This window comes from Argopecten irradians, chromosome 10 (genome assembly GCF_041381155.1).
Source record: "Argopecten irradians isolate NY chromosome 10, Ai_NY, whole genome shotgun sequence".
Taxonomy (NCBI): domain Eukaryota; kingdom Metazoa; phylum Mollusca; class Bivalvia; order Pectinida; family Pectinidae; genus Argopecten; species Argopecten irradians.
The window spans coordinates 23,827,254-23,849,746 of record NC_091143.1 but is presented as its reverse complement, the minus strand read 5'-3'; the positions used below and the strand labels follow the sequence as shown (position 1 = coordinate 23,849,746).

The 22,493-nt window shown below is 35.3% G+C and overlaps 2 protein-coding genes across 2 annotated transcripts; both read left to right on the top strand.

The window, feature by feature from the left end:
* Positions 1 to 957: 957 nt before the first annotated feature.
* On the top strand, positions 958 to 7,806 carry LOC138333447 (3-oxoacyl-[acyl-carrier-protein] reductase FabG-like). Its single transcript, XM_069281825.1, has 9 exons — positions 958 to 1,121; positions 2,893 to 3,032; positions 4,291 to 4,383; positions 4,944 to 5,082; positions 5,542 to 5,582; positions 5,847 to 5,916; positions 6,142 to 6,178; positions 6,486 to 6,540; positions 7,428 to 7,806. The coding sequence occupies exons 1-9, from the start codon at positions 1,085 to 1,087 to the stop codon at positions 7,623 to 7,625; spliced, it is 810 nt and encodes a 269-aa protein (XP_069137926.1). The 5' UTR covers positions 958 to 1,084; the 3' UTR covers positions 7,626 to 7,806.
* Positions 7,807 to 8,920: 1,114 nt separating this feature from the next.
* LOC138333446 (3-oxoacyl-[acyl-carrier-protein] reductase FabG-like) lies at positions 8,921 to 15,000 on the top strand. Its single transcript, XM_069281824.1, has 9 exons — positions 8,921 to 9,357; positions 11,329 to 11,462; positions 11,825 to 11,917; positions 12,185 to 12,323; positions 12,676 to 12,716; positions 13,057 to 13,126; positions 13,371 to 13,407; positions 13,511 to 13,565; positions 14,066 to 15,000. The coding sequence occupies exons 1-9, from the start codon at positions 9,321 to 9,323 to the stop codon at positions 14,261 to 14,263; spliced, it is 804 nt and encodes a 267-aa protein (XP_069137925.1). The 5' UTR covers positions 8,921 to 9,320; the 3' UTR covers positions 14,264 to 15,000.
* Positions 15,001 to 22,493: the final 7,493 nt, after the last annotated feature.

Genomic DNA, 22,493 nt, shown 5'->3' with positions numbered 1-22,493 from the left:
CAAGAGACGATACACGTAATCTATGAAGTCTGTATTTAAGCTACATATTAAATGTTTCTTAAAATTATTATTGTGACACAAATGAATTTTAAACTCATGAATCCTTCGTTAACGGGGATATGTGAAAACATGTAAACGACAACATGTTGTCTTATTAAGGATATCAATAGTGCATTTGGTATTATAACAATGAGTGGGTTTTTGGTTTGCAGTTTTTTCTCACTTTGTTAGCAATGGTTTAGTTTGAATAATTAGCGGGTTAAGCTTCATGTCGAATATATAATTACTCTGGTTAGTTGGATAATATTTTTTCCTCACTGTATGGACACAGCTGACACATTGATGCGTATCCTGTAAGTAGGTCGATGGAATTGTGCCTGCTTCCCCACATTGCAAGAGATCGTAAATGGTGACTAAATTTGGAATATTATTTTCTTTCTATTCTTCCTAATCTATTTTCTTCTTAACATCTCCTCTGTCTCATTTTAACCATGCGTTGAGCGCTCATCACTGTGAGGAAAGACTCTGGGTTCTGTCCACTGGCTGAGGCCATACACTATCAAATGGCATTTTCTGTTTCTGCTTAGTGTTGAGAGTAAAGGAAGTGAGATGAATAGATTGCCAGTAAAACTGTTGCTTGATGGCGGAATGCTTCAGTGAAGAAAAATTTCTTACTATACTCTAACTTTATAACCAACAGTTGCAACGGGCTGCAAAACTCCAAGCTAAAAGAAAGATAGTGTAAAATGTGACTATGGAATAAATTTTAACGGAATAGAAAATATGCTTCCAAACACTAGTCGCCTTTAACGATTCTCTTTATCTATCATAAAAGCATATGAAAATTCAATAATAAATTTGATTGATTTAAATAGTTTTCAACTTGTCAAACCCTATTAAAGGTCCTAACACATAATATATCACTGAGCCGTGCTACGGTTTGACTGAATTAAGGCCCGAGCATGAGACCCTGATAAGATATAGCTCTGTAGATCTATTCACACTGTCGCCCACTGTGTACATATCACACCCGGTCGGTCGTTGATACTGAGAACACAATCGGAGGAGACATTACAAACAAGCGATGGAATCTCTTAAGGACAAAGTCACTATTATCACAGGTAAAATGTTTCTCTAATGTCATGTTAAGTAAAGTACGCCTTACGTACACAATTTTATACACGGTTAACAAACTTTGCTAGTTTGCACACTAAGCTTATTCTGTCGGGTAGGCGTAAAAATACACGCATTCCTACATAGGGTACTGATGTTTAAGGTATTCAGTGTGACATGGTTTCATTTATTCACGGTGTAGATTACCATGTTCTAATATAACCTAGATTAGTGTGACGCTCTAACTGATGTTAAACATCACAAAGAACAGGGATGTACTTTTACCTAGTAAAGAAAACAGCAATGTCAGTAAATAGGACTGTGACAATAGCCAGGTAAACATTGGACAAATCATATACGTCCTTGTCGAAATCACAAGTCTGTCTTCAGTCTTATGTTACACACAAGTCTATGTACATGTAACTAATGTATTGTGTACTCCGTTTTATCAGTAAATCCTTCTACACTAGGACGTTCATTCAAAGAATATTTATATCCCCTATTCTTAAATTAACGACAGGAAATGTTTTAAGGTTTATAATAATAAGCTTTTTCGTTTCTCCAATAAAATCTTTTAAACATTACTTTCCTAACTTTGAACGTTGCAGTGTCATAATGATTTCTGACCACTTGTGCAATTTGAAAACATAAAACGTAGAACAATGGAACTGATGGCGTCACGCAAATCTTCCAATTCTGATTCGCCAGAGCGGAACTCTTTCGACGAAGTGAAGATTTGTTCCCGGCATGTGTTACAGTTTATGCATGTACATGAATATACAACGTATACATATATTTTAAAAAAGTATCTAGAATATATCTGAATATAATATATATCAAGTCAGTCAGTAATTCAAGTATATGCTAACCTATCTCGAGGCAATGTCATCACCTTATCCTTTTGGTTATTTCCCTAGTGATAATTGATTTCCCGTGCATGCAAACATTACTGGCCTACTTGTCATCTTATTTTTATTAAATAATGCCTTTTTATAATTTGCACTTTATAGAAAAAGATAATAAAAATCTTAAGCAAATTATCTTTCGCTGCATATTAATTTTTACTATACCGTAGTCTAAAGAACGTTAGAAAATGATGATAATGTTTTTTGAAAATGGATCACAATATGTAGTGAAATAGAGTTGAAGAAAGAACCAAAAATATAATATATATATACAGGCATGGCGCGACTTATACTCGCTGATGTTTAATCGCTGATGTTTAAAATTTTGATGGCTAATCATCAGATTGTCAATGAATCATAATTATCTACTACTATAGTACAAGTAAGGCCTCAAAACGAACTTCAATATCCGCAACACACTTTTAGTACCAGTTGCCTTTATTGATTGAAAGACGAATATTTTCTTCTTCCTAGTATCTCCCTTGACACTACCTAACTTTTGTCCTTCGGTTGTTCCTGTTTAGCGCTCAGCATAAAAGGGAGTTGGACGACTGGTTTGCCCGTTTTTAATATAATGTCACCGGGTAGGTTGTGTTGCTTGGCGTCTTTGGCTGCATGCTTTGACCAATGAGATATCTCTTTAAAAAGTGCAAGAGTTGCAATATTACAAAAATACAAAATATGACGATGTCCACCACCACCAAAAATATATAGACATCTCCACACCGCAGCCCATTGCACAAATCGGAGACCGTCCTTAAATGGGCCTGGTTGTTAATAGGAAATTAAATATAATAAATCAAACCAAACAACAGTACACGGAACATTTGTAAAGTTGTCCTTATATGACCTGTTTAACTACATATACTAACAGGCGGGGGAGCAGGCTTTGGTAGAGTTACCGCTCTTCTGTTCGCTAAGTATGGAGCAAAGTTGGTTCTGGCCGATCTCAACATCGCTGCAGCAGAGGCCGTGGTGGAGGAATGTAAAAAGGCGGGACTCACGAGCGATGACGTAAGATTATATAATAATATACTTTTAATGTTGTGCTATTGTGCATTATGATACAAAGGAAATGGTGATTATTTTATTGCAAAAAGCTGTATTTCATGACAAGAGGCTTTAAGATAAATTCTATTATTGATTGGAATTTAATTTTACTTTACATATCTAATACAATATGATAATATTTGACATAGAAAATATTTTTAGAGTGAAATATAAGTTTTAATGGTGAAAATTGATGTCAATTTGTGCTATTTTTCAACCGTGTGAAAAGATCACTTTGGATATTTTCACTCAATACTGATCAATCAGAACACAGCATTTACAGCGAAAACATAAATTTGCGGGAATACCTTTTTAATACCAATGTTTCGCATTTGTTTTAATGTTAATTTTTCATCGAAATCTATGCGCCATGTGCGGAAAGTAAGCAAGAAATATTTAATGGGGGTTGGGGATGGGAGAGGTAACTGGATATCGCGGCAGATCGAAACACATACTGTACCTAGTACAGAGGCATAAAAATGTGACAAATATTATATTGATTAATCCTTGTTTATGATAACTTACAGTTATATTTCTTCTCGTGAGATGGAAACTGTTATATCTTTACCATATCATACTTCCACCCCATTTGATGAAATATATAGGATCTTACATAAGTGTTCATTTCATATGAAATTTTATGAAACGAGTCTAAAAAGTTTTTTATTTTTGCGAGTCTTGGCGAGCAAAAGTTAAAACTTCGAGACGAGTTTCATAAAATCCCATATGAAATGAACACACGAATTATAGATACTTTTTATCACATATCTACGAATACCTACATAACAAAGACTTTGATGTCAAAATGTGATCCGAAAATTCAGCAGAGGCCACATTTTGTCCCACTATCCTCGTAATCCTGACGTCACGTCATTTTTCCTGACGTCATTTTATTGTTTGTGTTTGACGTCACAATGAATCTCCAGCAAATGAAAATCGCTCCAAGTCATATTACACAAGTGACATATGCAAAAATATTACACGGTCGAAATCACTGGATATCGGGCGGATAATGTAATAAATAATTGTTATTGTCAACAATTCGAACAGCGAATGGCTTTTGTATAAGGTCTCATCTATCTACTGTATATATTATATAGTTACAACCAGTATACTACACTGGAATTAAAAATGATTATCTTGTATTTTTGACATTTGTACAAAATATGGATTCATTCATTTGAGTTTTTACAGAATATATATGAAACGGCTCATTTTTCAGGTGCTCGCCGTGGAAGCAAACATCACGAAAGATGAGGATAGAAAGAAAATTATTGATGAGTGCATAGCAAAATTCGGAAGGCTTGATGTTTTGGTAAGCTATTAATTCCTACTTGTTGAACATAGTCAAACATGTTTTAATGAAACATGAATATTGAGCTTAATTTTCATTAATGTTCATTACCAGAAAATATATTATAAATTCTGTTAACAGTACTGTACATTAACACTAATTCAAATGTCATGGTTTAATCTACGGTCAAACCTTTCAATAAAGTGCATTAAAGGTACTAATACCAACTGTCTTTTATACACAAATTGTATTTATACAAGGATTGATTATGTAGTAAATTGCAGAAAATGGGGATGCTGAGTATCCTTTATGGACAGTGTCCTTCGTAGGCAGGTGTCCTTTATACAGAGGTCAATCATATAGTAAATTGCACTTAATTGGGTTAATGAATATGTCCTTTATAGACAGGTGTCCCTTATATACAAGTGTCCTTTATAGACAGATATCCTTTACAAGTAAATAGATGTGTCCTTTATAGACAGATGTCATTTATTTAGAGGTGTTCTTTCTAGCAGGTTTTTACTGCATTCAATTTCAGTTAATTAACAATTGTTACCTGTTGTGTGTGTGTCGGGTTGTAGATTAATAACGCCGGTATTGGACGATTCGCTCCCATCGTACAAACACCACCGGAGATGTACGACGCGTTAATGGATCTCAACGTGAAAGCACAAATCTACATAACACAGTTGGCCGTACCCCACCTCAAGGCGACCAAAGGTATCATTATCGTTTGCTAGCACTGTCGGGAGTAGTCTCTCCTCCGACCGAGTGTCCAACAAAGTTACTTATTACAATGAATGAGGTAGTGTATAATATATGTGGTCATTGATACATTATGGATTGCTTTCATTTCATAAGCATGGAGCATTCTATAAACAAACTAAGACTATAAACTTCAAACCAAGGGGATTAAATCTAGTATTTACAATTCTGCTAAGAAAAACTTAATAACTGGTGGTCAGTCTGCAAGTATTTTAATACTTGGTGTCTTCAGCCTTTTATTATTACCTGCTTAGTTTCAGCATACACTTAATCTTTCCTTTTGATATTAGTTGATGACTGCAGACACCCTAAAGTAAAACACGGAATTAATTAGATATACGCAAATTTTAATGTTATTTGGATTATAAGCTTATATCGATTACTTTTTATGCTAAATTTATCATATCACTTCAGGAAATATTGTGAATCTTGCAAGTATTGTCGCCGAGGAAGCGGTAAGGAAAATTTATTTGAACTTCCTTTTTCTTTTTATGAATATAAGGGTTTATTTTTGAAAAGCTCAAATTCATGGTTACGTTTGTATTAATTATGAATGCTATTGGTTATACGTTTCACGGTAATTTTCAACTTGTCACGTATTGTTGTTTGGCATTAGTTAAAGATAAATGATATCTTTACATTTAACTCATTTTTTAATTTATCAAATATATTTCATCATTTGTCCGCTTGTTTTATCAGTTGACCCTTCATGTTATTAGATGACAGTTTGTGGAGTTTACGGAATGTCAAAAGCAGCAGTAGCGATGTTCACCAAAACGCTTGCTTTAGGTAGGGGGTTAGAAAATTATATATGATGATATAATATTTGTTCGATTTTATACTTAAAAAGAATAATAAGATGATTAACAATACATAGAATATTGATAAGGAGAATGGGATATCATAATAAAAAAGTAAGATATTCCTTTGTCACAGGTAGTAGAAAATATTATTGGTGACAGGTTGCTAGGTAATAACACGTATATTACTTTGTAGTAATTTTTCTATTTTTAGAAATGGCAGAGTTCGGAGTCCGAGTCAACGAAGTAAGGTAGGAAATTATCATAGCATTGCTGTCTCCATAAAGTCGATTTCTAGTTCCGTATTGAGTTACGTATTCGATTCCTTGTTTACTTGTTCGATTTCCTAATAACTTATTCGATCCCTACTTATCTAATTACACATTAGATGCATTAAAGTGTATTTATTTCATTTAATGATGATCTATTCAGCGATTCATTTCCATACTACATGATCATTACTTACTCAATTTCATGATTATTTCTTCGGTTTTGAAACAACACATTAATGAAAAAGTAATCGTGCGTATGCTAATGATTGTTGATTTAATTTGACAGACCCGGAGTTGTGCATACGAACTTCTATGACGCCTCTCTGGGTAAAGAACCTGAGGTAACTAACTCTAAGGACTATGTATGGTTTTGCCTCTTTTTGGTCTCTAAATCCGTCAAATTTTCAAAAATTCATCTCTCAAATAATTGGTATGCCAGTTTGGTATCAATACAGATGTAGTGCCATGTGGTAACCATCCAAAATATGCATAAATCCAGCAAGTTTGAAAATCAGGTTAATTTTTTTATTTTATTTTTTTCATCTAGAAATAATATATAGGGCATCCATGAACAAACTTTGTATCTCTTCTAAATGTTGCACTCTATTGTCTTTGACTATCAAAATAGACGAAAATGACTAAGTTCCCCATTTGATTGATGCATATTTTGAATGGTTGCCATGGCAACTGGAGCTGTGATACTAGAAAACTACCATATGAATCAGGAATGTATTAAATCAATCAAATACAAAAGCCTAATTTCGGAACTCGTAGTTGAAAAAGTGATGGTTGCTACCTACTCACACTGATTTATTTAAGATGTCCATACAGATAAATACTTTTAAAATTAAAGATGTGAGATTAGAACATTTCAAGGAAAAAACTACGCATATCGAATAAGTAGATATTATTATGCTACAATTATATTTTTACACTACATATACGTTAATTTCGAAATGCCAAAACGACGTTGATAAAGTACAATTTCCCACCAGTGATTGTGACGTTATATTTTGCCACTAAGCAATAATTGAAAGGTTGGTCAAGAGACATAGATAACTTAATTACTATCTAAATCTCCAGTTGGTCTAAACGTCGATCTGTTACCTCCGTATTCATATGACTTAACGCTTCAAGCACGAATGGAACAGTCTATTAATATGCTAAAACATTTAATATATCTTTTAATGGCAACAAATGTCTCGGTTATATTATGTCTGTTAATCAGAAATTGAAGTTGTTGATGGAAGCAGAGAACGCTAAGCATCCCCTGGGAAGACTTGCAAAACCGGAAGAGGTAGCGAACGCCATAGCTTTTCTAGCGTCGGACATGGCGTCCTACACAACCGGAAACGCCATCTATGTTGACGGTGGACGTCACTGTGTTGGGGCCGGGTACGCAACGAGGCAACAACCACAAAAATAAGTCAACACCAATAATGGATAATATTTTTCCTTTTGAACAATGGCATAATGTTTTGGCTTTAGCCAGTCTTATTGAATAATGTAACATTATATCTATTATAACTATGTGATTTGTGAGTGTGTTGTACTTTTAAACACAATGGCCTGTTAACCTGTATGTGGAGACTTCTTGTATCGTTGTTATTAACGCTCTTGATGTAATATTTTAATGGCAATAACATAAAAGAATATAATCACGCACTTTTTGTTCATATTTCCTTTTGAACAATGCATCGGATAATTATGACAACAAACGAATATTGAGCACATACAAAACTTTAGCACCTTCCCAAGGAATTGTGAAATCTTTACACCCTGATGAAGTTATTAGAAAGATAATTAGGCCAATCACAGTTTTACGACAACTTTCAAATCAAGATAAAACAACTTATGGAATTCTGACTATTCCATTCTTTATCTTGAAATATCATAAGAAATTTCAAAACTTTTGAACAACCAGGTCCAGATAGAAGTAAGACAAGTATTAAAATGCCTCGATCTTTCTCATGGTATCAGACTCAGGAATGACGTCATTCATGCATCGAGGGACAGGAAATGCCGTCAAGTTATGACACAGTCAATGAGAAAATGCGTTTGTATTGGATATGAATGAATTAAGCAAAACAGTCACGTATGATTTATGAAATTGCTCTTTTATTCCTTTATCGCGTAACTTTCCATAGCTTCGTTTCATATTATTTCTTCATGTCCATATAAATTGTGAAAACACGTATAGATAACATGATTCACTACACCAATATCGTGTGCTTTTCAGTAAGAAGAAATACTAAATAAGGCCAAATGACAATCAAAAGCACACACCATCCGGACACAAACATACATAGGGACAACTAGTATCTGGGACAGAACAATAAGACTTCCACCAATTAACTCTCAACTTAAAAACAGAATTAATGCATTGTCATTGAAGAGTGAAGAAGACTTTCGGTTATGAATTATAGAAAACATCCCAAATTAAACCATTGTTTACGATCATGATACGGGACAACAGGTACAATTCTTCCTGTCTGCACTATATTTGACAGGAAAATATAGGGCTGAATCTGTAATTAATATTGTCATAAAATTACAAAACATTCATTGTGCAAACAAATTCGATGGATTTAAAATTGTCTTTATTTTATCACAACTTTGAGTGTATTAATTGAGCGATGATCAAAGAGGAGGGTGAATTAAAACCTAAACTCGACACTCGATAAGACTTCCTGTCATGTTGTCTATGTCAATGGCTTATGTAATAGTATAACTGAAGGTTTTTTGTACTGCGATCACTTGTGTATAAGACGAGTCAGGTTTGTTGGTTATTTTGATGAAAATGAAAAGAACGCGATTGAGAATACTACTTAATGGTGATATAAGTTGGACGTCGGTCCTCTGAAATATTCAAAAAAGTTTGTCTGTAAAATTGGTCAGTTAAAATATCCAGAAGCAGGTACCTTCAGTTTTACTATGACACACAGTCCATGTGTGGATATGATGACCTTGATAGTGACCCCTAAAGTTTTGTGGATAGCGATAAGCTATAATTGAGTAAAATCTATTTACGTTATCATTCACAATATATACACACATATACCTAGCCAGTTGTTGATACAGAGCACACATGTGGTCAAGGCATGATTAAAGGGAGCTAAGGATGGAATCTCTAAAGGAAAAAGTCACCATAATCTCAGGTTATGTGTTTCCTCAATGTAAAACTAATGTTTAGTCCGCCTCCTTGTGTACACAACACGATACACTGTTCGGTTACTACTGATTGATACCGTAGAAAGGAGTTAAATTACCATGTTATAACCATGAATGCCTTGTAGAAACCGTGTGTTCGTGTATAATATATATTTCCGCCTCTCTAATAGTGAACATACATATTAATTAATTCATCTTTATTTGTGTAGGAGGAGTTAGAATTGTACCTGCTGTCCCTATTGCATGATAGTAAATGACGACTAAATTAAGGATTTTACCTTATTCTCTTCTTCCTAGCTAACATTTTCTTCCTATAGCGTCTCCCTTGACACCACCTCACTTTTGGCCTTCTCTTGAGAGCTCGCCCATGGAGAGGTAGGCATTGGGTTCTGTTCCTTGGCAGAGACACACCAAAGTCTATAAAAGTGGTAGTTTCTGCTACAGCTGAAGCACTTTTCTTTTACGTACATTTTCAGGTTTTTGTTTTATGTAATCACAAAACATATACAATGAACGAACATTGTACCAGTGACCTAGAATAAAGATGACAGACGTGTATTAGGCCTATGGCATGATTCAGTGAGACATGATATCGAACGGTCAAATATCATCTTGAAACAGTCGTCATTGCAAAACCTGACAATTACCGAAGAGCTTCGTATATAGGCCGACAGATTTTCTATGGCCGATAACATGTTTATTTCTGTTTTTCCCATGCGAAGTCGATCGGGTCACGTGATATTTTCCGGAAGAGGAGACTTTCGTGAATTCTTCGTATCGTTTCGGTTTGTTTTTATTGTCGGCTACATTTGCTGATTTTATAATTGTTTTTTCGAAATCGCACAGTTCGTCTCAGTAACAACTTACCTAGCCTTTGTCAGCATTTAATGCGGAGAAAACGTGGTAATTTACTTGTAAATCTTTGTTGATTACACAAAAAACCCCGTATATTGGGCATTTGACGCTCAGCATTAAGGGATTGGGACGATTTGTTAACCCGTTGTCAGTATTATGTGACCGGATGGGATGTGTTGCTTGGTGCCTTCTGCGGTATGCTTCAGTGATATAGCAGTATAAAAAGGGCAACACTTCAATTAAACAAGAAGACACAACACGAACATACCGGAGTCTCCCAAAACACGCACCACACACTTTATAGACACTAGACACCGCTTACATGGCTGTTAATAGGCCGTTAAACAAACAAACTCACAAGTATCTCATTCTACTCGACTATTCGTACTCTAAAACCATTGCTATATTATTTTGGTTTAGCCTAAGGATGTTTTTAATTTATCATGTACCAAATTTTAATATGAAATGGTTGCATGGATCTATTTTTACCTGAATACCCCAGTATTATTTACGGTATCTGTAAACACTCTCATCCTTTAAAAGGTCAATAAGGATGAGTATTAATGTGATTCTGGTTTATAGCGCTAACACCAATGATGGTCAACAGGACTAGGTATGCTACATTTGGAGTTTTAGGTGCCCAACTGTTAAGGACCTATTATTTACTTCTTGTTTTAATCATGTTTTAGTGCAGTTTAGTTTTTGTTTTCTTCTGGAAATCATATGCTTAAGTTCGTTGTATATATATGCATATGTTTGAACATATATTTATTTCTCAATATTTATTTTATTTCGTGAATTTTGCAACGTTCCACGTGCTATACTCCCAAAAACACATAGACAACTAAACAATACATGACCTTTAGGGGAGGTCGTCCGCATACAACATCTCTTTACCATTTACAAATATATGGTGAATCAGATAGAGTTGTCTACCTTATATAACCAAAGTTGTGACTACTATTTTCAAACAGGTGGATGATTAGGTAGAGTGATCGCCCTTGTAGCATACAACAGACTCCCAAAACACACAAGGTTATAAACACATGACCTACATTGGGCGTCCTTATATAATTATAATTCTGACGATCATTTGCCAACAGGTGGGGGGTTAGCTAGAGCTATCGCCGTTGTTTTCGCTAAGTACGGAGCAAAGTTGGTACTGGCAGATAATGACATGGCTAGAGCACAGACTGTGGTGGAGGACTGTAAAAAGGCGGGACTCACGAGCGATGACGTAAGATTAGATCTGGAATAAAAATATAGTTTATATGTATAATTATCAAATACTGATAAGATTCCATTGATTAAACTCTGCAATATTACCACATATACTTAAGCAGCAAGCTATGTTATCAACTCTCATACACCAGGTAGACTATGCATATCCATATCTATTCCAATACATGACAAATCTTTGGCATATATATGTATGTATCCCGATGCAGTGCAGTGGAATCGGAAATAAACATAACGCAATGTTTAATATATATAAATTTTATTATGAAACGAAATACTGTGTATACAGTACTATATTCTTTTGAGTACTTTGTGTAATATTTCTATATGTAACAGATGATCTGATCTATTCATTTACAGGTGTTCGCAGTGGAAGTAAATAACACGAAAAAAGACGATATACAGAACATGTTTGATAAGTGTATTGCAAGGTTTGGAAGGCTAGATATTTTGGTAAGAAAAGTGTTGAAGAGAAATTGTAACCTTGCTTTTGAAAATACTGAATGGGACTATGTGTTATTTTACGTTGTACTTTTATTCCTAATAGAAATTGGTATGAAGTTTCTTCATGTTTCTTCACGACCTCGCATTGTTTTATATATTTATTATTATTATTTGTTTTCATTGTTTTTTGTGTACACTTTTACAAATGGCAGTGTTTAAGGTTTACTTGTTGTGATATTAACTGTAGAGATAGTGTGATATTGTATTTGGTTTTAGGTTAATAATGCTGGTGTGGGACGATTAGCCCCTCTGCCTGCCAAGCCACCCGATGTGTATGATGCTTTACTGAACGCCAATGTAAAAACTCAACTCTCTATAGCACAGCTGTCTGTACCTTACTTAAAAGTAACTAAAGGTATAATCTAACTACAGCAAACCTGGAAGATATCTGTGCCGACCCTTTTGAAGAGCGATATAATGATATTTTTTTAATACATACAATATATTTTGTTGAATTGCTTCCGTCCTCTTAAAATGAGACATTGTAACGACATACACATATTATCTGATTTCATCTCGACACATATGATCTGACAATCTCTGTTTCGTTTCAGTGTCATTTCATTATAGCGACAATGGTCGTTAAAGTTATAAGTCCTGAAACAGAAAACAACCAAGTGTTAAAAATATAAGATATAACTAAACCTTGATATAATCTAGATTTAAATGATGAAATTCAATAAAATGAATGTATCTTGTTATTCCAGGAAATATTGTGAATCTTGCAACTATTGTAGCTGAGGATCCGGTAAGAAAGGGGCAGTGTATTTATATCTTTCAAACTAAACTTTGTAGTTTGTCTTTAAAAAATACCATGCATATTTTCTGCTGTTTTTAAAGAAAATGGCCGCTTAGACTTGATCCTTATATTCATATCTTTGTTTTCAATATTATATTTCATTTTCTATTATTTTGTAACGATCCCACTTAAAGAAAGTTTCATGTTACCACGAAATATTACACCTACTGAGTTTATTTGTTTGGTAAGAATACTGTTTGTTTGATGAATTGATTGTTGGTTTTATGAATTGATTGTTGGTTTTATCAGTTGATTGTTGGTTTTATCAGTTGATTGTTTGTTTTGTCAGTCGAGTGTTTGTGGTGTTTACGGTATGACAAAGGCAGCAGTGGAGATGTTCACCAAAACTCTTGCTTTAGGTATGGCTCGAGATACACCACCTTGAAAAAAATATGAAAATTGTGTATTTGTAACTCTGACTGTGATAGTTAATGATTATTTATAATTATTATATAAATCTACTATTCAAGAGTAAAATACCATTATTTTAGCTTTAGATATCGATATGCCTTTGTCACAGGTATCATACAAATATTACAATTCGTATATGACAGATTTCAATGTAATAACATATTTAACATTTTGTTATATTTTTTGTTTTAGAAATGGCAGAGTTCGGAATCAGGGTTAACGAAGTAAGGTAAGAGCATATGATCGAAATTCTTTTTGCTCTAAATAAACTATGACTTCGGTAGTAGTTTAAGTGACCTTGGGTAGTTTGACCTTTTGCTACTGTTTTGCAGGCCCGGAGTTGTACATACAAGCTTCTATGATGGCTTTGGCGGTGGATTTTCTAAGGTAACAAAATCATGTATTTTAATTTCTACAAACAGAGACTATTAAATTGTATAGATTATTTGACAAGTTCATATACATATAACATTCTTTTGAAATCTAAAATAGAAGATTAGAATAATTCACAAAAGAATGTAGAAATTCAATACTCCGCCTGACCTTCCTATATCAGTCAGCAATACTAGGCCCTTAGCCATCAACAGGCTCCGATTTCTCGAAACAAAAATACAGACTTAAGTCAAAACTGAAGTTTTTCTCCTTATGTGACTTATATGAAAACTTTAGACCTAAGTCAGTTTTTGACTTAAGTTTGTTTCGAGAAATCGGGGCCTTAAATAACTTAACAGAATAAGGGGGAATACTAGGCCCCCATAGAAAACTTAAAAGAACCGAACAGATACATCGTGAAGAAATATAAACTCAAAAAATCTTTAGATCAAACTCTATAAGCCATTTTTAAAAATATTTATCTCTGATAATAATGTTTAGTACTTTTTTATCAGAATCTGCAGTTGTTGAGGGAAGCAGAGAGTGCTAAACATCCAATGGGGAGAATTGCAAACCCAGAGGAGGTGGCGAACGCCATAGCATTTCTGGCGTCGGACATGGCGTCTTTCATCACGGGAAATGCCATCTATGTTGACGGTGGACGCCATTGTGTCGGTCCTGGATTTGCTAAGAGGCAAAAGCCTCAAAATTAAGACAATAATGTAGATATTTCTGTTCTCAGTCTTTATTATAAACTTTGTTAAATACTGTGAGTATTTTAAGGGTTTAGACCCTGTTAAGACCAGTGATAATTCATATGCCTATGCATTGCTTCTTAGATGAATATGAACATGAATAAGAAGATACTAAGTGTGTATGCATCAGGGCTAACTTATGGTATTTCTATTGACTCGTAAATTATTTATAGCTTGTAGCTTTTGGTAAACTATACGACAAAATGCGACTTTACAAAAGAATAAATATTGAGTCATTTTTGACCTTGCAATGCAAATGGTGCTTGTAAATAGTATCACTCAAAATGGCATATAAGTGTGCAATGAAGCGCATGAAAATATTTATACAAACTCAGTTGAGGTGGTAACGCCATAGCTTTTCCAGTTCGGATGTGGCTTCCTACATCACCGGAAACGCCATGTATATTGATGGTGGCCGCTATTGTGCTGGATCTGGATTTACGACGAGACAAAAACCAAAAAACTAAGACAACACTTTAGATTTTTCTGTTGTCCTTCTTTATCATAAACTATGTTGATTGTTGTGAGTATGTTCTTGAATAGAGTACAATGACAATATTTACAATGGAAGTGAATGGGGATACAAATGTCATTGATCAATGCATTTTTTTATACATATTCGTTTTTGATATAATGTTTTCTTTTTGATAACAATAAAACAAAGTTATAAACATGCAAATCTGATTTAGCTTTTTGGTATGTGTATGACTACTAACCGTCAAGGTCATTTCAGAACGTGCGAGTATTAAATGTTACAGGAAAACAGGAGTACCAGGATTAAAAAGCACTGACTAGCGGTCATTACATGGCACCTGCCTCACACGGAAGTCATTCGAACTGACGACCCAGAGGTTGACGGTTTGTAGTAATATGTCCGGACATCTTAACCTTACATGACAATGCGTAAATAGTATGAAAGGAGGCAACAGCATTTTCGTGGTTTTGAAGGATTATATCGGTAAGTAATTGATGGTAGAAACTTGAGCTGAGCTGGACTAAAATGAAGTACTCGCAGAGGTTTGATACGATAACAGACTATCAATTAAAAGTTACTTTTCCCACATGCTATTCAATCAAAAACAAACACCGACACTGTTCTCAATGTCAGTGTGTTTGATCATGAATGTGACTTTTAAATTCATGTACCATGTGATACCTGACAAAGGTGTGTGCGGGACTATTGTTGCCTATTGGTGATTGACGTCAAGAGATAATACCCTTTGCTAACGTCATTTCAACGCCATTATCGGGTATCATGTGAATTAGTCCCATTGTCACTGACACTAGCAAAGGGAAGTTACTCTAAACGACTGCAGTAGATGTACGACATGACGTCCAATTCATTCACCGAATTAAATAGAATTCAGAATATAATACTAACACAATACTATTGCAATTGTAGTGTGCATTAGTTAAACTATCCCAATAGTGTTTCCCCCCTTGCAAACGCAGTTGAAACCTATGTCAATAATAGCAACACTATACCACTCCGCTAGATAGAACTTCTCTTTAGCTCGATCGGTTGAACGTCTCACTAGTAATCTAGTGGTCCTGTGTTCGATCCCTGGCAGAGGCAGTGATTGAATTTATCATAAATCCGGCACTCTGTTACACAATAGTATTACAATAGTTAAAATTGTAGGGGATAGCCCCCCTACCATTGAACACCAGTTAGAATTATATGAACGGACTGAACTGGACTAAAAAGAAGTACTCGCAGAGGTTTAATACGATAACAAACTAACAATCGTTATCAAAAGTCACCTTTTCCCCATGCTATTCAATCAAAAACAGACACTGATATTGTTCTTAATCGCAATAGTCAATGTGTTTGATGATGAATTGTCACTGACACAGTAAATGGAAGTAACTCTAAACGAACACTGCATCAGATTTACGACATGACGTCCAATTCATAGACTGGAATTAAGTAGAATTCAGAATGCAATATCATTACAATGCTATTGCAATTGCAGTCTGCATATTTAAAATATCCCAATAGTCTTTACCCCAATAGAAATAGTATTGCAATAGTTATAATTGTAGGATCTGGACACAAATGAAAAAGTCGCAGAGGTTTAATACGATAACAGACAAACAGTTGTTATCAAAAGTCACTTTGTCCCATATGCTATTCAATTCAAAACAAACACTGACATTGTTCTCAATGTCAGTGTGTTTGATCATGAATGGGACTACTTCACATACCACGTGATACCTGATAACGTTTGTGGGGGACTTATGTTTCTATTGGTGATGGAATGATGTTAAAAGATGATTTACCACACAAACGTTATTTCAGCGGGACGATTACAGAAGGTTACGTTCAATTACCACTAGAGATACTAGTCACGCACAAATGTAAGCGGGTATCACATGGCAAGTGAATTAGTTCCATTGTCACTGACACTAGCAAAGGGAAGCATTCAAGTAACTCTAAACCAAAACTACTCCAGATGTACGACATGAAGTCCAATTCATGGACTGAACTCAATACAATTCAGAATGCAATTCTAATGCAATAGTTGTCTGCATTTGTTAAACAATCCCAATAGTGATTCCCCAATAGAAATAGCATTGCAATAGAAATCCTACAATTGAACGCCATTCAGGATCAACAGAAACGGCCTGAGCTGGACTAAAATGAAGTACTCGCAGAGGTTTGATACGATAACAGACTATCAATTAAAAGTTACTTTTCCCACATGCTATTCAATCAAAAACAAACACCGACACTGTTCTCAATGTCAGTGTGTTTGATCATGAATGTGACTTTTAAATTCATGTACCATGTGATACCTGACAAGGTGTGTGCGGGACTATTGTTGCTATTGGTGATTGACGTCAAGAGATAATACCCTTTGCTAACGTCATTTCAACGCCATTATCGGGTATCATGTGAATTAGTCCCATTGTCACTGACACTAGCAAAGGGAAGTTACTCTAAACGACTGCAGTAGATGTACGACATGACGTCCAATTCATTCACCGAATTAAATAGAATTCAGAATATAATACTAACACAATACTATTGCAATTGTAGTGTGCATTAGTTAAACTATCCCAATAGTGTTTTCCCCCCTTGCAAACGCAGTTGAAACCTATGTCAATAATAGCAACACTATACCACTCCGCTAGATAGAACTTCTCTTTAGCTCGATCGGTTGAACGTCTCACTAGTAATCTAGTGGTCCTGTGTTCGATCCCTGGCAGAGGCAGTGATTGAATTTATTATAAATCCGGCACTCTGTTACACAATAGTATTGCAATAGTTAAAATTGTAGGGGATAGCCCCCCTACCATTGAACACCAGTTAGAATTATATGAACGGACTGAACTGGACTAAAAAGAAGTACTCGCAGAGGTTTAATACGATAACAAACTAACAATCGTTATCAAAAGTCACCTTTTCCCCATGCTATTCAATCAAAAACAGACACTGATATTGTTCTTAATCGCAATAGTCAATGTGTTTGATGATGAATTGTCACTGACACAGTAAATGGAAGTAACTCTAAACGAACACTGCATCAGATTTACGACATGACGTCCAATTCATAGACTGGAATTAAGTAGAATTCAGAATGCAATATCATTACAATGCTATTGCTATTGCAATTGCAGTCTGCATATTTAAAATATCCCAATAGTCTTTACCCCAATAGAAATAGTATTGCAATAGTTATAATTGTAGGATCTGGACACAAATGAAAAAGTCGCAGAGGTTTAATACGATAACAGACAAACAGTTGTTATCAAAAGTCACTTTGTCCCATATGCTATTCAATTCAAAACAAACACTGACATTGTTCTCAATGTCAGTGTGTTTGATCATGAATGGGACTACTTCACATACCACGTGATACCTGATAACGTTTGTGGGGGACTTATGTTTCTATTGGTGATGGAATGATGTTAAAAGATGATTTACCACACAAACGTTATTTCAGCGGGACGATTACAGAAGGTTACGTTCAATTACCACTAGAGATACTAGTCACGCACAAATGTAAGCGGGTATCACATGGCAAGTGAATTAGTTCCATTGTCACTGACACTAGCAAAGGGAAGCATTCAAGTAACTCTAAACCAAAACTACTCCAGATGTACGACATGAAGTCCAATTCATGGACTGAACTCAATACAATTCAGAATGCAATTCTAATGCAATAGTTGTCTGCATTTGTTAAACAATCCCAATAGTGATTCCCCAATAGAAATAGCATTGCAATAGAAATCCTACAATTGAACGCCATTCAGGATCAACAGAAACGGCCTGAGCTGGACTAAAATGAAGTACTCGCAGAGGTTTGATACGATAACAGACTATCAATTAAAAGTTACTTTTCCCACATGCTATTCAATCAAAAACAAACACCGACACTGTTCTCAATGTCAGTGTGTTTGATCATGAATGTGACTTTTAAATTCATGTACCATGTGATACCTGACAAGGTGTGTGCGGGACTATTGTTGCTATTGGTGATTGACGTCAAGAGATAATACCCTTTGCTAACGTCATTTCAACGCCATTATCGGGTATCACGTGGTGTGTGAATTAGTCCCATTGTCACTGACACTAGCAAAGGGAAGTAACTCTAAACGACTGCAGTAGATATAAGACATGACGTCCAATTCATTGACCGAATTAAATAGAATTCAGAAAACAAAACTATCTCAATACTATTGCAATTGTAGTCTACATTAGTTAAACTATCCCAATAGTGTTTCCCCACTCGCAATAGCAGTTGAAACCCATGTCAATACTAGCAACACTATACCACTCCGCTAGAGAGAACTTTTCTTTAGCTCGATCGGTTGAACGTCTCACTAGTAATCCAGTGGTCCTGTGTTCGATCCCTGTCTGAGGCAGTGATTGAATTGATTATAAATCCTGCACTCTGTTATACAATAGTATTGCAATAGTTAAAATTGTAGGGGATAGCCCCCCTACCATTGAACACCAGTTAGAATTATATGAACGGACTGAACTGGACTAAAAAGAAGTACTCGCAGAGGTTTAATACGATAACAAACTAACAATCGTTATCAAAAGTCACCTTTTCCCCATGCTATTCAATCAAAAACAAACACTGACATTGTTCTTAATCGCAATGGTCAGTGTGTTTGATGATGAAATTTGTCACTGACAAGGGAAGGGAAGTAACTCTAAACGAACACTGCATCAGATGTAGAACATGACGTCCAATTCATAGACTGGAAGTAAGTAGAATTCAGAATGCAATACCATTACAATGCTATTGCAATTGCAGTCTGCATATTTAAACTATCTCAATAGTCTTTTCCTCCAATAGAAATAGTATTGCAATAGTTATAACTGTAGAATCTGGACTAAAATGAAATACTCGCAGAGGTTTGATACGACAACAGACAAACAGTTGTTATCAAAAGTCACTTTGTCCCGTATGCTATTCAATTCAAAACAAACACTGACATTGAGTCAATGTCAGTGTGTTTGATCATGAATGGGACTAATTCACATACCACGTGATACCTGATAACGTTTGTGAGGGACTTATGTTTTTATTGGTGATGGAATGATGTCAAAAGATGATATTCAACACTAACGTTATTTTAGCGGGAAGATTACAAACAGTTACGTTCAATTACCACTAAAGCTACTAGTCACGCACAAATGTTAACGGGTATCACATGGTACGTGAATTAGTATAGCAAAGGGAAGCATTCAAGTAACTCTACGCCATTATCGGGTATCATGTGAATTTGTCCCATTGTCACTGACACTAGCAAAGGGAAGTAACACTAAACGACTGCACTAGATGTACTACATGATGTCCAATTCATAGACCGCATTAGATAGAATTCAGAATGCAATACTATCGCAATACTATTGCAATTGTAGTCTGCATTAGTTAAACTATCCCAATAGTGTGTTTCCCCCTCGCAATAGCGGTTGTAACCCTGGTCAATACTAGCAACACTATACCACTCCGCTAGAGTGAACTTCTCTTTAGCTCGATCGGTTGAAAGTCTCACTAGTAATTCAGAGGTCCCGTGTTCAAACCCTGGCAGAGGCAGTGATTGAATTGATTATAAATCCTGCACTCTGTTACACAATAGTATTGCAATAGTTAAAATTGTAGGGGATAGTCCCCATACCATTGAACACCAGTTAGAACTACCTGAAACGGACTGAACTGGACTAAAAAGAAGTACTCGCAGAGGTTTAATACGATAACAGACTAACAGTCGTTATCAAAAGTCACCTTTTCCCCATGCTATTCAATCAAAAACAGACACTGATATTGTTCTTAATCGCAATAGTCAATGTGTTTGATGATGAATTGTCACTGACACAGTAAATGGAAGTAACTCTAAACGAACACTGCATCAGATTTACGACATGACGTCCAATTCATAGACTGGAATTAAGTAGAATTCAGAATGCAATATCATTACAATGCTATTGCAATTGCAGTCTGCATATTTAAAATATCCCAATAGTCTTTTCCCCCCATAGAAATAGTATTGCAATAGTTATAATTGTAGAATCTGGACTAAAATGAAATACTCGCAGAGGTTTGATACGATAACAGACAAACAGTCGTTATCAAAAGTCACATTGTCACCTATGCTATTCAATCAAAAACAAACACTGACATTGTTCTCAATGTCAGTGTTTGATCATGAATGGGACTAATTCACATATCACGTGATACCTGATAACGTTTGTGGGGGACTTATGTTTCTATTGGTGATGGAATGACCTCAAAAGATGAAATCCCACACTAATGTTATTTCAGCGGGAAGATCACAAAGAGTTACGTTCAATTACCACTAGAGATACAAGTCCCGCAGAATTGTTAACGGGTATCACATGGGACGTGAATTAGTTCCATTGTCACTGACACTAGCAAAGGGAAGCATTCAAGTAACTCTAAACCAAAACTACTCCAGATGTACGACATGAAGTCCAATTAATAGACTGAATTTAATAGAATTCAGAATGCAATACTATTGCAATAGTAGTATGCATTAGTCAAACTATAAGTATTGCAATAGTAATCCTACAATTGAACTCCAGTCAAGATTTACCAGAAACGGACTGAACTGGACTAAAATGAAGTACTCGCAGAGGTTTGTATTTTATCAATTAAAAGTTACTTTTCCCCCATGCTATTCAATCAAAAACAAACACCGACATTGTGCTCAATGTCAGTGTGTTTGATCATGAGTGTGACTTTTAAAATTCATGTACCATGTGATACCTGTCAAGGTGTGTGCGGGACTATTGTTGCTATTGGTGATTGACGTCAAGAGATGATATCAACGTCATTTCAACGCCATTATCAGGTATCACGTGGTACGTGAATTAGTCCCATTGTCACTGACACTAGCAAAGGGAAATAAATCTAAACGACTGCAGTAGATGTACGACATAACGTCCAATTCATAGACCGAATTGAATAGAATTCAGAATGCAATACTATCGCAATACTATTGCAATTATAGTCTGCATTAGTTAAACTATCCCAATAGTGTTTCCCCCCTCGCAAAACCAGTTGTAACCCTGGTCAATACTAGCAACACTATACCACTCCGCTAGAGTGAACTTCTGTTTGCTCCTACCATCGAACACCAGTTAGAACTAACTGAAACGGACTAAACTGGTCTAAAATGAAGTACTAGCAGAGGTTTAATATGATAACAGACTAACAGTCGTTATCAAAAGTCACTTTTCCCCATGCTATTCAATCAAAAACAAACACTGACATTGTTATTAATCGCAATTGTCATTGTGTTTGATGATGAATTGTCACTGACACAGCAAAGGGTAGTAACTCGAAACGAACACTGCATGAGATGTACGACATGACACGTGTCAAATTCATAAACTGGAAATAAGTAATTGTAGTTTGTATTAGCTAGTCAATTGGGATTACATTGCCATAAATAAGGTTTTATTCCCCATTGATGGCCGATCAGGATTTCATGACCAATAAAAATAACAATAGAATTGCAATAGCTAAATTTGCCTGTCATCTCAATCAATCGATAAATATTATATCCTCATCATTACTCTCCCTAGTCCCAGTTCTAGTTAGAGCTGTTTGATGCCTAACATCTATAATATTTCTTGCGTTTCATTTTATTGCTTATTGGTATATTCATTAGTGCTGCAACAATACGCTTCTCCACGATACAA

Excerpts from the sequence above, each read along its gene's own strand:
- LOC138333447 (XM_069281825.1), top strand. The coding sequence starts at position 1,085 with ATGGAATCTCTTAAGGACAAAGTCACTATTATCACAG. Across the intron at positions 5,917-6,141 it reads CACCAAAACGCTTGCTTTAG|AAATGGCAGAGTTCGGAGTC; the intron begins GTAGGGGGTTAG and ends TTCTATTTTTAG. Across the intron at positions 6,179-6,485 it reads GTCCGAGTCAACGAAGTAAG|ACCCGGAGTTGTGCATACGA; the intron begins GTAGGAAATTAT and ends TTAATTTGACAG.
- LOC138333446 (XM_069281824.1), top strand. The coding sequence starts at position 9,321 with ATGGAATCTCTAAAGGAAAAAGTCACCATAATCTCAG. Across the intron at positions 11,918-12,184 it reads TTGGAAGGCTAGATATTTTG|GTTAATAATGCTGGTGTGGG; the intron begins GTAAGAAAAGTG and ends ATTTGGTTTTAG. Across the intron at positions 12,717-13,056 it reads CTATTGTAGCTGAGGATCCG|TCGAGTGTTTGTGGTGTTTA; the intron begins GTAAGAAAGGGG and ends TTGTTTTGTCAG.